Source organism: Onychomys torridus, chromosome 11, assembly GCF_903995425.1.
Source record: "Onychomys torridus chromosome 11, mOncTor1.1, whole genome shotgun sequence".
Lineage (NCBI taxonomy): Eukaryota > Metazoa > Chordata > Mammalia > Rodentia > Cricetidae > Onychomys > Onychomys torridus.
The window spans coordinates 55,296,935-55,311,262 of NC_050453.1; the positions used below are offsets into that span (position 1 = coordinate 55,296,935).

A 14,328-nucleotide genomic window follows, 5' to 3' on the forward strand; every position below is an offset into this window, starting at 1 on the left:
TGTCAGAGGAATGATGGACACTTTGGGGAGATGGTGATGATGATGATTTTTTTATTTTTTATGTTTTTGGTTTTTCAATACAGGGTTTCTCTGTGTAGCTTTGCGCCTTTCCTGGAACTCACTTCATAGACCAGGCTGGCCTCGAACTCACAGAGATCCACCTGGCTCTGCCTCCCGAGTGCCACCACCGCCCGACCGATGATGTTTTATTAAAAAAAGTGTTTTCCCTTTTATAAAAATAGATTCTTTTCTCATACAATATGTCCTGATTACAGTTTCCCCTTCCTCTACTCCTCCTAGCTCCTCCCCACCTCCCTTCCAATCTTGATCCACTCCCTTTCTGTCTCTCATTAGAAAAGAACAGGCTTCTAAGAGATAACAACAAAACATGACAACATAAAATACAAACAAAAAATACCACATCGAAGTTGGACAAGGAAAACCAACAGAAGGGAAAGAGTCCAAGAGAAGGCACGAGAATCAGAAACACACTCCCATACTCAAACACACTCTCCCACACTCAAGATCCCATGAAAACACTAAACTGGAAGCTATAATATATAGGTTGAGAACCTGGTACAGACCTGTTTAGGCCCTATGTTTGCTGCTTCAGTTTCTGTGAACTCATATGAGCTCTGCTCAGTTGATGTGGAGGGCCTTGTTCCCTGGTGTGCTCCATCCCCTCTGGCTCTTGTACTCTTTCCACATCCACTTCTTTGGGGTTCCCTGAGCTCTGAGGCAGGCAGGAATTGATGGAGACATCCCATTGAGGGCTGTGTGTTCCAATCTCTCTCTGCTTAATACCTGCCTGTGGATTTCTGCATTTGTTCCCATCTGCTAAAGAAGGAGGCTTCTCTGCTGATGGCTGAATAAGGCACTGAGATGATCATGGTTTTTGAGAAAGGGTCTTACCTTAGCCCATGATGGCCTCAAATGCATTATTCTCCTGCCTTAACTCTCAACATTTAGAACATGGGCCATTTTTAAAACATGTGCATCAAGTTCAAAGACCCTCATGTTGCCATCATTACACATTGTTATTGCCACTAGTGCATAGGAAGTGACCATCTTTGTTGTTTCCCTTAAAATTGTAGACTTGCGTTATAAGACGAGAAAATAAAAAGAGAACCATTTTTTTTCTTTCACGGCTCCTGGATTTATTTATTTTATTTTTGTTCATTGAGAGTCCCGTGGAGGCCAGGCTTGTCTGGAGTTTGCTGTTATGATCTAAGGACAGTCTTGAGCCCCACTCCCTCTTGCTTTACTCTCCCAGTTGTGAGGGTTTCACTGTGTGCCACTGCGCCCCACTTTCCAGTCTTTCCTAACTTTCTGTTGCTTACTTAGTTAATTAACTTAATTGAAATTGATAACAAGATACATTTAGACAAATACAAAACATTGAAAAGCACATGTTTTTAAAGTATTATGCGTGTGTTACACACCGTCATATATAATCACACGTAGCTTGTGATAATTCTCTGGATTTGGAAGAAGTAGACATGATTCCCTTATTGAAAAAATAAAACAACGAATCATCTGATTTTAAAGTGCCTTCATTCATTAAAGATTTTCTGGTTTAGTCCTCAATAGCGTTTTACATACTGACACTTTCCTTATTTGTAATTTATGATTTCAGAATAGTGTGGAATCGAGGGTTGAAGGTTTAATTGCACTGTAGAGCCTACAGTCAGCAGGATCACTACTCTTTGTCCCCATCTTATTTCCCAACCTTGACTCTTGTTTCTCTGTTATCAACTTGAAGGAGTTATTTTGCCACTTGTGAATGATGTATTAATTATATTGTGTGCCTTCCAAAAATGTTTTAGAGCATGTCTCTTTAATCCTTGTTTTAATTTTGAATGCCTGCTCTTTTCATCTCCTGCTCCTTGTTTCCAGACACAGTGCATCCCAGTTCTGAGGTTGTGAGGTATTTTGGTTCCAATTTCTCCTGCTCCTTGTGTTGCTTCTGTTTGTCCTGAGTTGCCCTGTTATCCATCAGTCTTGCATTCCTTTAATGTCTGGTGCATTAATGAGTGAAGCCAACAAATATATGTTGAAATCCTCTGAGCCTTGGTTCAGCTTAGTTCAGTAAATTCATAGCTACTGATGAGATTGAATGGCATCAGAAAGGCATTTGCTCTCTGGGTCTTAGTGTTCCTTCTCACCACCTGGTCTCCATCTCAATAGACACCGGTGGGGTCTTCTGGCCTGTGAGTATAAATCGCTGGAATTACTTTCTAGAGATAGATGGCCTTTCGCTTACTCAAAAGACTCAAGGTACAATGCAAACACCACCAATGTTTTGACATAAAGCTGGCAAAAAGAATGAGGACTATTATTTTTAAACACACACAACTTCAAACCTAATATGCCATCATATGACTGTGAGCAAGCCACTGTTGTTCTCTGTTTAATTCCCTATGAAATACAGAAAAGAATTGCTGACTTGCATGGCTTCTTGGGGTGATAAAATTAAAAACAACTGTTGGGAAAGCGATGTTGACAGTGTCTGATTGTAATAGGATTTCAGTGAATTGTTTACTGTCTGTGTTCACTTACTGAGGAGTGGCTGGAAGCAGGAAAGTCTACTGCCTTTCTTTCTTTCTTTCTTTCTTTCTTTCTTTCTTTCTTTCTTTCTTTCTTTTTTTTTTTTTGGTAGTACTGGAGATGGAACCCAGGGGTTCTCACATGCTAGGCTAATGCTTTCTACTGAGCAGTAGCCCCAGAACTCTCACCCTGGTTACTTTTACTTTACTTTCTTTTATTCTTTCTTTCTTTCTTTTTTTTTTTTTTTCTGAGACACAATCTCGCTACATTGGCCAGGCAGGCCTTGGATTCAATCTGCAGCCTAGTCTGGCTTCGAAATGTGACTCTTGCTGTAACCTCTGGAGTAACTGGGGGATTACATGCTTATGCTACCATTCCACAGTTTATGTAATCTTAGTCCTAACTTGGTTGTCATTACAGACTGGATCATATACCTCATTTATAGAGTAGATATAATCCTTTATTTTTATTTATGTCTATCGGCATTGTCCTGTCATGCTAAGAGGTGAAAGTATGCAAACTGTTCTAGCTAGTTCTCTGCTTTTGTTTCTATCTACTGGTCACACTTTTGTATGGCCTTTGTAATCATGGAGGGATACACATTCCGAATCTTCAAAACCCCGCAATGCCTTTTAGACTAGTACTCAGAGTAAGTGTTTATGTCATCCATTCTGCTTCACTCTCCTGTCTGTGCACAGCAGACAGGCTTAAATCCCCTCACAAAGGGTATTCCGTGGGGTTCTCTGTCTTTCTTTTTTGTTTTGGAAAGGAGGTAGTGGTGGCATGGGTGCTGTTTAAAGCCCAAGCACATCCTTTGAAATGTCATTTCCACTCCAATGGATTCCTACTTTCCTTAAATCTCTGATGGCAGACTTAGGGGTGTGACTTCAAGGTAACTTTGATTTGCAATCATTTAAACATTTCGAGTTGTAAAAGAAACATATTGGGAAAGGTAAATCCAGTTAACAATACACGTGTTAGAATAACACAGCTTTGAAGATCAAGGGCTCTCTCATCTTCATGCTCACGTGTTTAATGTATCTAGTCAATTCCACTGGTAATTCACAACAGGATTATAATGGGGCAACACTCACCAGGTGGATGATTTACAGATTTCTGGTGCTCTGGTGCCATCTACTGAAATGTTACTAAAGAAAAAAATGCAGGAAAGTTGTGTAAGAGGAACAGTAAAACATTCTGTAACACATTAAAAACACTGAGTAGAATGCTGTTTTGTTTGTTTGTTTTTTATTTTATGTACTTGGTAGGTTTATAGACTTTAGAAAAAAAACCCATGAAATTCATAGCTTTAGAAAAGTGACTTTTTTCTCTTAATTGTCACTTGTACTGTTTTAATTTATATTGTATTTTTCTTCAGCGATTTTTATTTCTTCCAAATTATGTTCCTATACATATGATGCCATTTTTACTAACACATTTTACTAGTTGCACTGGCCATGAGATGCTATGCAAAGGTTTTGTGTCTAATACCAGATGTATGGACAATAGACGCTTGCTTTCAGGTTACAGAGGCTAGGGTAGAGAGTGCCATCTAGTAGGGAACAAATCAGATTGATACCTTGACTCACTAGTTCTGCATGGCCCCAGATGGTTAATCTGTGACCCTGTAATCAGTCCAATGGGAAGGCCATGTACTAACTAAATGTCCCATAAACCCAATAATTTCAGATCTGTCTGTGTAACAATAAGGATCCTGGAAGGTTGCATCTATTTATAATTTTCATGGTAATCCAGTAACGAAAGGATAGGAAATAAAATAGACAATTGTTTCTTGTCAGTTTAAAAAGAATTCCAGTAACATGATAGAAATATCTCAAACTGTTGTACATATTTAGTAGCTAGCACAGCTCCTATGAATAATTATGTGAAGAGGTAGCTGTTATTATATTCAAAAGGTCTGAAATGGCCCATGCATGGCCTTCAGATAATAGCTTTATAACTAGGCTATTTTTGTAGGGCAACTTAATGGCATTCCTTCTTTAAGACTCGTATTGTTTTTGCTTTGTGTTTTTCTTTTGACGTGGGAATACCTGGGAACATTCATACATACTTTGAATGTGTACTGCTTAGGGGCATTCATAGTTTCTTAAAGTGATTGGTTTATACTTTGGAGCAGTTTCTTATTCAAAAAATACTCATTTAGAGTTATTCTAAAAGATTTTTTGGACAGTTTAATTTTTTTCATTCTGTGTATCATGTTGAATAAGAGTGCTACTTTTACTTAAATCCACTTGGGAAGATTTTCTGACCAAAACAAGTAATTTTGGTCTTACATTGACTCTAAACAGTAGTTCTTAAGTACTGGAATTTTGTTCTAAATATGTATGCCTATGTCTGTGTGTTTCTGTGTCTGTACGTAATATTTTAAAAATAAAAGGCAAGTGGCACTATTTTACTAAGGTTTTGCAATGGAGAAACTTAACATTGCATCAGTGGGTGTAAATGAAAATGTGCTATCGACTCGAGAGGACTTTATGAAGACAGTACCCATCAACGGAGGAGCAATGAAAGTGTGATCTAACTTTAAATAGGAGTTTTCCAAGTATGTTAAAATACATCTTACTAAAGATGAAAGGATTTATGAGACAATGAATATCAAACTACAGCTAGATCAGAAACATAGATGTTAACCTATGACCAAGTTTCAGAATGCATCTCACAGCTCCAGGGCTTAGTGTGATGTGACGCTTTTGGCTATTTGTGTCTGTTACCAATTGTTCACTAAACTAATGTTATAGGAGATTAGGTTGAGTGGAATTCACTTTTTGAGACACTTCCCATGAGTGTGGCACAAGGAAATTATTTCTAGCCAGTACACTCTGGTACTTGATGGCCTTTGTTAAAAACAAAGGCACCGGGGCTGGAGAGATGACTCAGTCATGAATTTGCGGGACTGGGCAAGCATAAAGACTTGAGTCCAGATTCACAGCAGCTGTGTTAAACAGAAAAACAAACACGCTGTGTGCTGTGGCACTCACCTTTGAGCCCAGTGCTGGAAAGGCAGAAAAAGCAGGCTCTGTAGGGAGCTGGTTCAATGACTAGTAAGTTCAGTGGGAGACCCTGTCTCCAAACCTTAGATGGGAATGACTACAGAAAGCACCTGGCATTGACTACTGGCTTCCACTCACACATCCACACAGCTGTCCCTATGCACACATGAACACATGCATGCACTACTCCACCATACATACAAACGTGCCTATCCTGCAATTCATTGTTAGCTTTTTATTATTTACATACGATAAGTTGTAAGGTTATAGTCTTTTATAATGCTTTGTCTTTGTGTTACACATTTGGTGGCACCAAGCTAATAAATTAGTACCATGAAGCAGAACGGTCTCCAAAATGAGTGATGGACTAGTACAACCTACTCTAAAATTCTGCTTTCCTCTGTGACCAGAGTTATTATTTGTTTTTTTCTCTGAATTCATTGATCCTGTGGTTTTGGTCACCTTCAGACAAACACTCAGCCCCTGTCAGGGACTGCAATGTCTACTCTTGAGCTCATGCCTGAAGACTGTCACCAGATGGGTTTGGCCTCTCCTTCATGTTTACTCCATGTTTAAAGTCATTTAAGAATTTCTCTGCTGGTGATTACATAGTAGATAATACATACCCCATCTCAGTAGCTTCTCATTCTTTTGTTCTTTGTTATACTATACAGTTCTTGCCAACTGTTAATTATTGAACTAAGTAAGGAACATATATTATTTAAATGTCTTTGCAGACTATTGAATGCATTGTCCTTTGAATTCTTGGCTTTTCAGGGTGAGAATCATGCCTTTATCATGGTTGACTCTCACTTCTAACAGCAAAACAACAAAACAAGAATTACTTCCTAAACTTAAATGAATAAAATGAAATGAAATTCCAAGGAACCACATGCTGATATTGAGAATAGGTGTATCAAGCTATTTTTAGACATTGAAAAGTTTGATATATATATCTCACAAGAGAAGGATAGGATTCTGTTTGTTATGGTTTCATACATTCAAGCCAACTTGAATATTTTAAACTTTCTGATAGCCTATATTCTTCACAATGACTACAGGTTATTTTTCATCATATTTAAAATGTGGGCCATTAGTTACTGATGTATTAATACTTTGTTTCTTCTTATTATCTGGTTTGCAAAGCAACATAATTCTAAGAAGTTAATAGAATGGATCAGAGGACAGGAACGCCTTTAAGAGGGACATAAAAGTCATAAAATTAGATGGAATAGAGGGTCCAAGCTGACAAGACAAGAACTGGAACAGTCTTTCAAATAATTGTTGTGGTGGAATGGTCTTTCTGTAAGCTGTGAATATGTGTTGTTCCCATTGGTTAATAACTAAAGCTGCTTTGACCTATGGTAAGGCAGGATTAGAGCCAGGTGGGAATCCAAGCAGAGACAGAGGGAGAAGAAACGTGGGGTCAAGGAAGCCACTAGGAGCTGTGGGGGCGTGAGGGGGGTAAGATGTAATAGAACAGAGTTAAAGCCACAAGATATGTGGCAATACATAGATGAATAGAAATGGGTTAATTTAAGATGTAACAGCTAGTTAGCAATAAGCCAGAGCAATAGACCAAACAGTCTGTAATTAATATCAAGCCTCTAAGTGATTATTTTATAAAAATGGCTGCTGCCCAGGTGGGACCAGGCAGGACTGAGAAACTTCAGTCTACAATGTATTTTCAAAACAATATAGTCATAAGTCACATGGCAATGTCTCAGTCATGGATGGACCTTAATTACAACCCAGTGACATTATAGCCATTTTTAATTATGAAAATATACTCTATGATATTAGCATAGTGGCAAAATCATCTCATTGTGTGTGGCTCAAAAGATACGCCCATTGATAAGCAATGCATGATAGTACTTCAGTATGGATGATAAAGAGAAAATTAGAAGACATAAAGAAACAGATGTAGTTTCATCTATCAGCTTTTATCTGGACATACATATGAATAAACACTTAGACACATGTATATAAAACAAGTACACACCTTTGATGGCACTTCTGAGGGGAGAAGAATTTCTCAGATTTATTCTACTTAAAAAAGAAAAACCTCTTGACAGGAAGCTGCCTTAATTACTAAGCAATCCCTTCTTCCTCTTGAAGATTGCTTATTTTTCAGAGTGTTGCTTTTCTTCTTAGAAAATAACCTCCTTCTGTTTCTGGTAGCCACCTTGTAAGAAGGTGATGAAGCCTCTCATTTCACTGGACTAGACCCTGCTCCCATCTCATGCACACAGCTTCCCTGTACCAAGTGTGTGAACTCGTGACAGACCCATCTGAACTGTTTCATTGCCTCACTGTTTCAGAAAAACCTTTTCCGAAACAGTCTCTGTTCACATCTTTCCTCTTATGGGGAGTACTCTGTCATCTTAGCTGGCCTTCTCCTCGTCATTTACTTAAACCCTGCTTTCTGTCTTGGACTTTTGTTTGGGAATCTGTTTCAACATATCCAAAGCTACAGAGTCCATCTGTGTGCTTCAGCCGCTGGCAGCATGAGCCGTGTGCTCTCCAAGTAGATAGTTCTGAAGGATTTCCCATAAAACCATCAGCTCATCAAACTTTCCTCTTTCACTTGAGTTTTCTTTCCTTTTTAATTCAATGAAAATGTCCATACTCTATCTTCAGCAATTCGGTAATGTGTAGAAACACCTGTTTGACCCCCTTCCTCTGTGTCACTTCCGTCTCTTTTCTGAACATGCACAGAGTCCCGGGGGCTTCTCCCTAAGAGTGTCACGGATGCTCTTGTCCCTCACTTATTCCCCCAATGTCACTTCCATTATTCTCTATTGCACTTCCTGTAATCTTTGCCTTTTCCTGCCTCTAGCTTACCTTCGCCTTGTGTTTACTTTCTGTCTTACAAATATTGACTCAAAGTTCAAAAATTTTCCCTTAGACCGCCACTCAAAGACGTCACTCTACTGACTTGACTCCAAACTGTGAGAACACTCCCACATTCTTATGCCTTTAGGACCACACATCAAATACATTAGGTCAGCATGTAGCTGTCTTCAGAACAGCAAAACACTACCAGAAAAAAGTAAAATGAGAACTTGGATTCATTGAGACAAAATGTGCTGAAAATAAATATGCATCTATGATGTATAATTGCATGCATGCTTTAAATCTGAAACTTTCTAAAAATTTATTTAATTTTATTTTTTTTCAGGGCAAGCTACTATATCCAGTAATGGTAAGAATTAATATTTAACCTTTAATATTTGATTTTTGTTACAACCATCATGTATTTAATATAGATATAATTTTTTTATTTATTTGGTAAGGAAGTAAGTTTGAAGAAGAAAGTTAATAATACTATATAGTTCCTGACTTTCACATGTTCTTATAATTCTTTCTAATATAAAGTTTAGTAACTATTTGAACATACATTTAAATTATATAAATATTATTGTGTTTAATTAACCTTTAACATTATTTAAAATTGACAATAAATGACATAGCAAACTTCTAATCCCCTTAAAAATTTAACAATTGTAAATAAACGTAAAAAAACTGTATAAATCAATATTAGTTAAGATTTGAATATGGAGAAGAAACTGTGATCAGAATATATTGTATAAAAATTATTTTCAATAAAAAAGAATTGAATTAAGGAAGTAGAGGGAAGCCTAAAAACAATTTCACATTTATTTAAGGACCAATATATTTTATAAATTAATTTAATCTAGAATTTATTTACATTAAAGAATTTAATATTTGTTCTCTTATAGGTAAAAAAAACTTTATAATATTTTCAAGAGTAATTAGCCCTTCTCCCAGTTATGCTTGGATATCTGTGTAATATTAAGATATTTTATATTAATTGTTTGAAAAATTTCCTACTATAATTCGATTTATTTTCTCTAAAAGTTTCTGAGTTTTGAGAAAAGTAAATTTAAGTGATGGTGATGTTGCCAGTACATTAAAATTAATTAAAGCCCAAATCACAGAAGAATTGACTTGTAGGTGGTTAAAAAGAAACTGAATTCCTTACATGTTGCTATAAATATTTGTTTCCTGACTAATCATGTGGTTGACAGCATGTCTTAAGAAGGTAAGTGAAACCATAAAATATGACTGCTTAAATAATTTAAATGCACATTTCAAGTGGAACAAATCTGACATAGTCTAAAATTGGATTATTATTGGAATTATTTTTCATTAAATGTAAGTTTATTCTGAATGCTAAAACACTACACAAAGACTAACAAATCCCACTCTCAAGCTAAACATAGAAGCATATTCTTTTATTTTCCAGTGTCTAATAATAGAATTTTATAGTTTCATTGTGTGGGAGAGAGGTTTCATAAAGCACTCTCTGTATAGCAGGTTCTGGTTGGTTCATGCCAACTTCTTAAATGAAATTTTACATTTTCCTTCACAAAACATTAAGTCACTCTCAGCCACATAGATGAGACATTGTTGCGGAACAGGTATGGGTATAGGATAGGACCTTAGTCTACTCCTTACCCTGTTCAGAGTTTCATTGTTTCTTCACTAACTGTCCTAATAAGCAGATTGGGGTGAAGGTAAGTAAGTTAGAATTGTGACCCATAATGCAAAGGAGAATGGTACCTCCCCTCAAATATAACCAACAGGAAGATAATTGATGCAAAGTACAGAATGTTCAAAGTGAGAATTAGGGAACAATATGGAATTGGCAAATTTACAATTGTAAATTCTACTTGTGAAACTTGAATTTAAGTGTGTGAAAAGACATTAATGCTTCTACATGGAGTGACTTCTCTGAACACTCTTCTTCATATACCAAGGACTGAATTCGCTTTACTGGAAGAGAAGAGGTCTTGCTGCAACATTCCCTATGGCACCCCTTCCATTACTAGAGTTGATATAACCCCCAATCACAAATTGTCATCAGTAAAGATGACAGTGAGTTAACAATGACTGGACGGGACTTCAGATCTCTCCTTCCTCCTCCCCTCTCTCCCTACTCCTCTTTCTGCTCTGCACTTTCTCTTTTCTTTTTATCTAATCCTCTCTTCCTTTTACTCAGTGTATAGTGGAGGAAAGACAATTGGGTTAGAATCGTGACACTCTAGTTCAAGCACACTCAGTTTTGATATTTAAAGAGTGCACATTTTACTATTCAAAGAGGTTAATACATGTTAACCATGGAATATTTAGGAAAAAAATGAATCCCTACAAATCCAAAGAGCATATGATATTTTTAAAAACGGAATTTGATGCATTTTTTTTTTACAAAAGAAATACATTTTAAATAAAGGAAAACAGAGAAGTGCTAGATTTACCCCATTGCACTAATTCCTCTGCAGACAGCACTTTCCATGAGTGTGTTTGTCTTTCATGACTTCCCACCACATCATTCCTTTAAAACAGTGAGGTAGAACAATGTTATTTCTGTACCGTACATCTCTGATTACAAAGTCAAACACATTTTGGTATTTTCATAAAAGTAAGTTGTTCCTAGTTCTGCTTGTGAATTTTGTTTCCTATGTTTTACTCGCATAACTCTCTTCCTTATTTTCATTTGGTTGATTTATTTATTTTTTGAATCAGCACATATACAAATTTTCTTTTTAGACAGGAACTGTTTATATAGTTCAAGCTGGTATAGGATTTGCAATCCCTTGCCATACATAGCCTTTTGAAAGATGGGGTTGCAGGCATGTCCTATCTAGACTTTTCACCCCTCCCTCCCCCTCCCTCCTCCTTCCCTCCCTCCTCCTTCCCTCCTTCTCTCCCTCCCTCCCTTCTTTCCTTCCTTCCTTTCCTTTTTTTTTTTAATCATTTGGAATCCTAACTCTTCCAACACTTCATTTCTGGCTTTATCCTTCTCCTCTATTGCTTATCATCTGTAAGTGTTTCCAGATTTCCACTAAACATCTTACCACTCACTGGGTTTCACTCTTCTGAATCAAGATGCTTTGAGTACTTACCCTACAAGTAAATTCGAAGAGAGCTAAAGAGAGTTCCTTTTGAGTCCATTTCCTCATTTTTGTTTTTAACTCTAGTTACATAATGACTATCTATATATGTATCCATAATTAAAATCTATAGCCATATATGGTGATGTGTGTGTGTGTGTGTGTGTGTGTGTGTGTGTGTGTGAGAGAGAGAGAGAGAGAGAGAGTGTGTGTGTGTGTGTGTGTGTGCACTATATATCACATATGGCATCTTTGTATAGGGTTGGAAAGTTAGTACATGCATATTAATGGGAATTTTGGGACCCAATTTACATGTTTGTTCTCTTCCATCACCCATTAACATAACAGGACCGGACACAACAGAGAAGGCCCTTCCTCTGTCTCAAAGTGGCCCTTTACCTGCTCGCACCACTGAATTCACACCCTCAAGCATCTCTGAAAGAGAAAATGACTCCTCAGAGACCATCTATCTTTCAGGTGACCATTCAACCCAGGTCTCCCCAGAAACTTGGATAAGATTGGTATTCTTAACGATGAAGGTTGCCACACAGACATTCCCAACCAAAATAATAGTGGGGGTGAATTTGCCTCTTAAAAACTTTCTAGGGTGATCAAATTTTTAAATTTTAAGTAGTGCAAGCTGTTTCTAAGCATTTCGTTTTCTTCAGGTAAATGAAGCGAGGGTGGCTGCAGGCATCTGTAGAGGTTGCTGAGTGGAAACAGCACAGACACGATACCTTAGATGGAAAGCAGGTGTGGGAAGATCCTAGAAGTAAAACCAGGGGAGGGACTGCCTGTAGGCTCCTGCTGCTGCCCTGAACAGGCACAGTTCTCCCTGGCAGAGTTTTGCCACCTCTGAACTTCCTTGTAGCTGCCCTGAAGTAGGATACTCCCATTCCTTAATTCCATCCCAAGTTCACATTATCAGAAACGCAGAAGATAGGTAACCGTTTTTTAACAATCTACTCAGAACTGAGGATTCAGTTTTGGGATGTACAATTTTTTTCCCAGTGATATTTGAATTACTTCAGTTCTTACAAAGAGAGAAACAGAACTGTGAAATCTAGTAGTGGAATCTAAGGTAATGCCGCTATGTTTACAGTGAACCGAAGAACAAGTGGGCGTTGTTTTTCCAGGGAGGCTTGGGGCAATTCCCTCCAACCTGAATATGTCAGGGATTTGGGTTCTTCTTTTGTTCGACTCTAGATTTGCTGGCCCAGTCAGGACATCATCTGCTAACACGAAGCTGTGCACACATTTTTGAAATCACGTCCTTGATTCAGTTTTCTTAGGCAAACAGCTTCCCAAACACATTTTATAAGACACTGAGTGAGTCTACTGCTTAAGAGAACCATTTATCTTGGTCTAAAAAAGTAACAAGTTGGGTTGGGGATTTAGCTCAGTGGTAGAGTGCTCAGCTCAAAAAAAAAAAAAAAAAAAAAAAAAAAAAAGTAACAAGCCTATGCAGCACCAAGGCAGACATTTCACGTATAATGCTGAGAATGACTGTCGGTTAGTAAGGAAGCAGGCCATCAAGTGAGAAATTCTTTTAGTAAACTCAAGACTTCACAGCTCGTTTTTATCCATGCCACCAGCAGAGCAGTTTCTTAGAACCTGTGTACACCTCAGAGCAGATTGTTGGACGCTCATGTAATTATGAGGCCGAAGGCCACTGGGGTGGGGTAGAACATGTGGTGACACACTCTTTTCCATTTTAAATCTCATTTCATATTTACAGAGCACGCATGTGCAGCATCTCTCCTCATTCACACATTTTACCTGAGTACATTCAAACCACAGAGTTTCAGGTAGATCAGCTCAGGAAAGGCTCAGGGTGGGATGGACTGGGGTTAGGGATGAGTAATATCAAATATTTCTTGCCACAACTTGATGGTGGAAATTTGCTTGGAAATTTTCTTATTCTTTCAAACAAAAGAGCATATTTTCTTTTCAGTAGTATGTATTGCTATCGAGTGATATTTCAATAGTGTGCTGAGGGAAATTTTATAATTTATATTTATGATTCATCAGTAGTTTTGGGTGTAATTAAGTTTTTCTTAGTTGCTGATATACTTAGAAAATATTCATTTTTCTAATGGTGTACATTATTCAAAATTGTCCTGTTTTGAAAATCCTTACAATAAGTATTCACATGGTCACATCACATTGGAGTGTGGAATGCTATTTTATAAGACAGCATATGAATTTTTTAACTATAGAATGATGTTTTTATATATGTATACATACTTACCAATATTAACTATATATTAAACAATGAAAATTAACCCTCTCCAATCTTGTGTTTTAAATAAACCATTTTGACCATGACTTTCAATACTCTAGGTTCTTGGCATTTGTTTCTGTGTGAGCATGTGTGTGTAAGCATGCATGCATGGCTATCTCCACAAGTTTTCCAATGCTGGATGTTATCAGTCTGTTAAAACTGCCAGTAGGGCAGTTTAAAATGCTTCCTGTTGATTTTACATTTCTTCAATATTTCAGAGTGATAAGCATCTTTTCATATATATTTTGGCTGTCATACACATCTGTGCATTCTCCTGTTCTTCCTTCACGATTTTGTAAGCAGCACTTTAGGACTTTCGTATGTTTTAGCATTTCAGAGTTTTCTGATATTCTGTCTGTAAAGGCACCTTTCCTCCTAGTCTCAGTCTGTAGAGTTGTTGGTGAATCCAGTAAGTTTTCAGGGATCATGAAGTCAAAGAACTAAGCTGGACATGTGTGTCTTCTCGGGGAGGAATTTGTAAGCAAGAACTCAGGAGCCACTTTCCTGCCCAGGAAACTTCAAGATCTTAATAAATTGGGTCATGTCACACGGTGGCAATTTTGCTCCA

The 14,328-nt window shown here is 37.4% G+C and overlaps 1 protein-coding gene across 1 annotated transcript in view; it reads left to right on the top strand.

Moving 5' to 3' along the window:
* Ptprc (protein tyrosine phosphatase receptor type C) overlaps window positions 1-14,328 on the top strand; it is a 106,332-nt gene that overhangs the window by 38,520 nt on the left and 53,484 nt on the right. Inside the window, exon 3 of the mRNA XM_036202276.1 lies at window positions 8,740-8,763. Coding sequence (XP_036058169.1) covers window positions 8,740-8,763 — 24 coding nt within the window. The remainder of the gene's footprint in view (window positions 1-8,739; window positions 8,764-14,328) is intronic.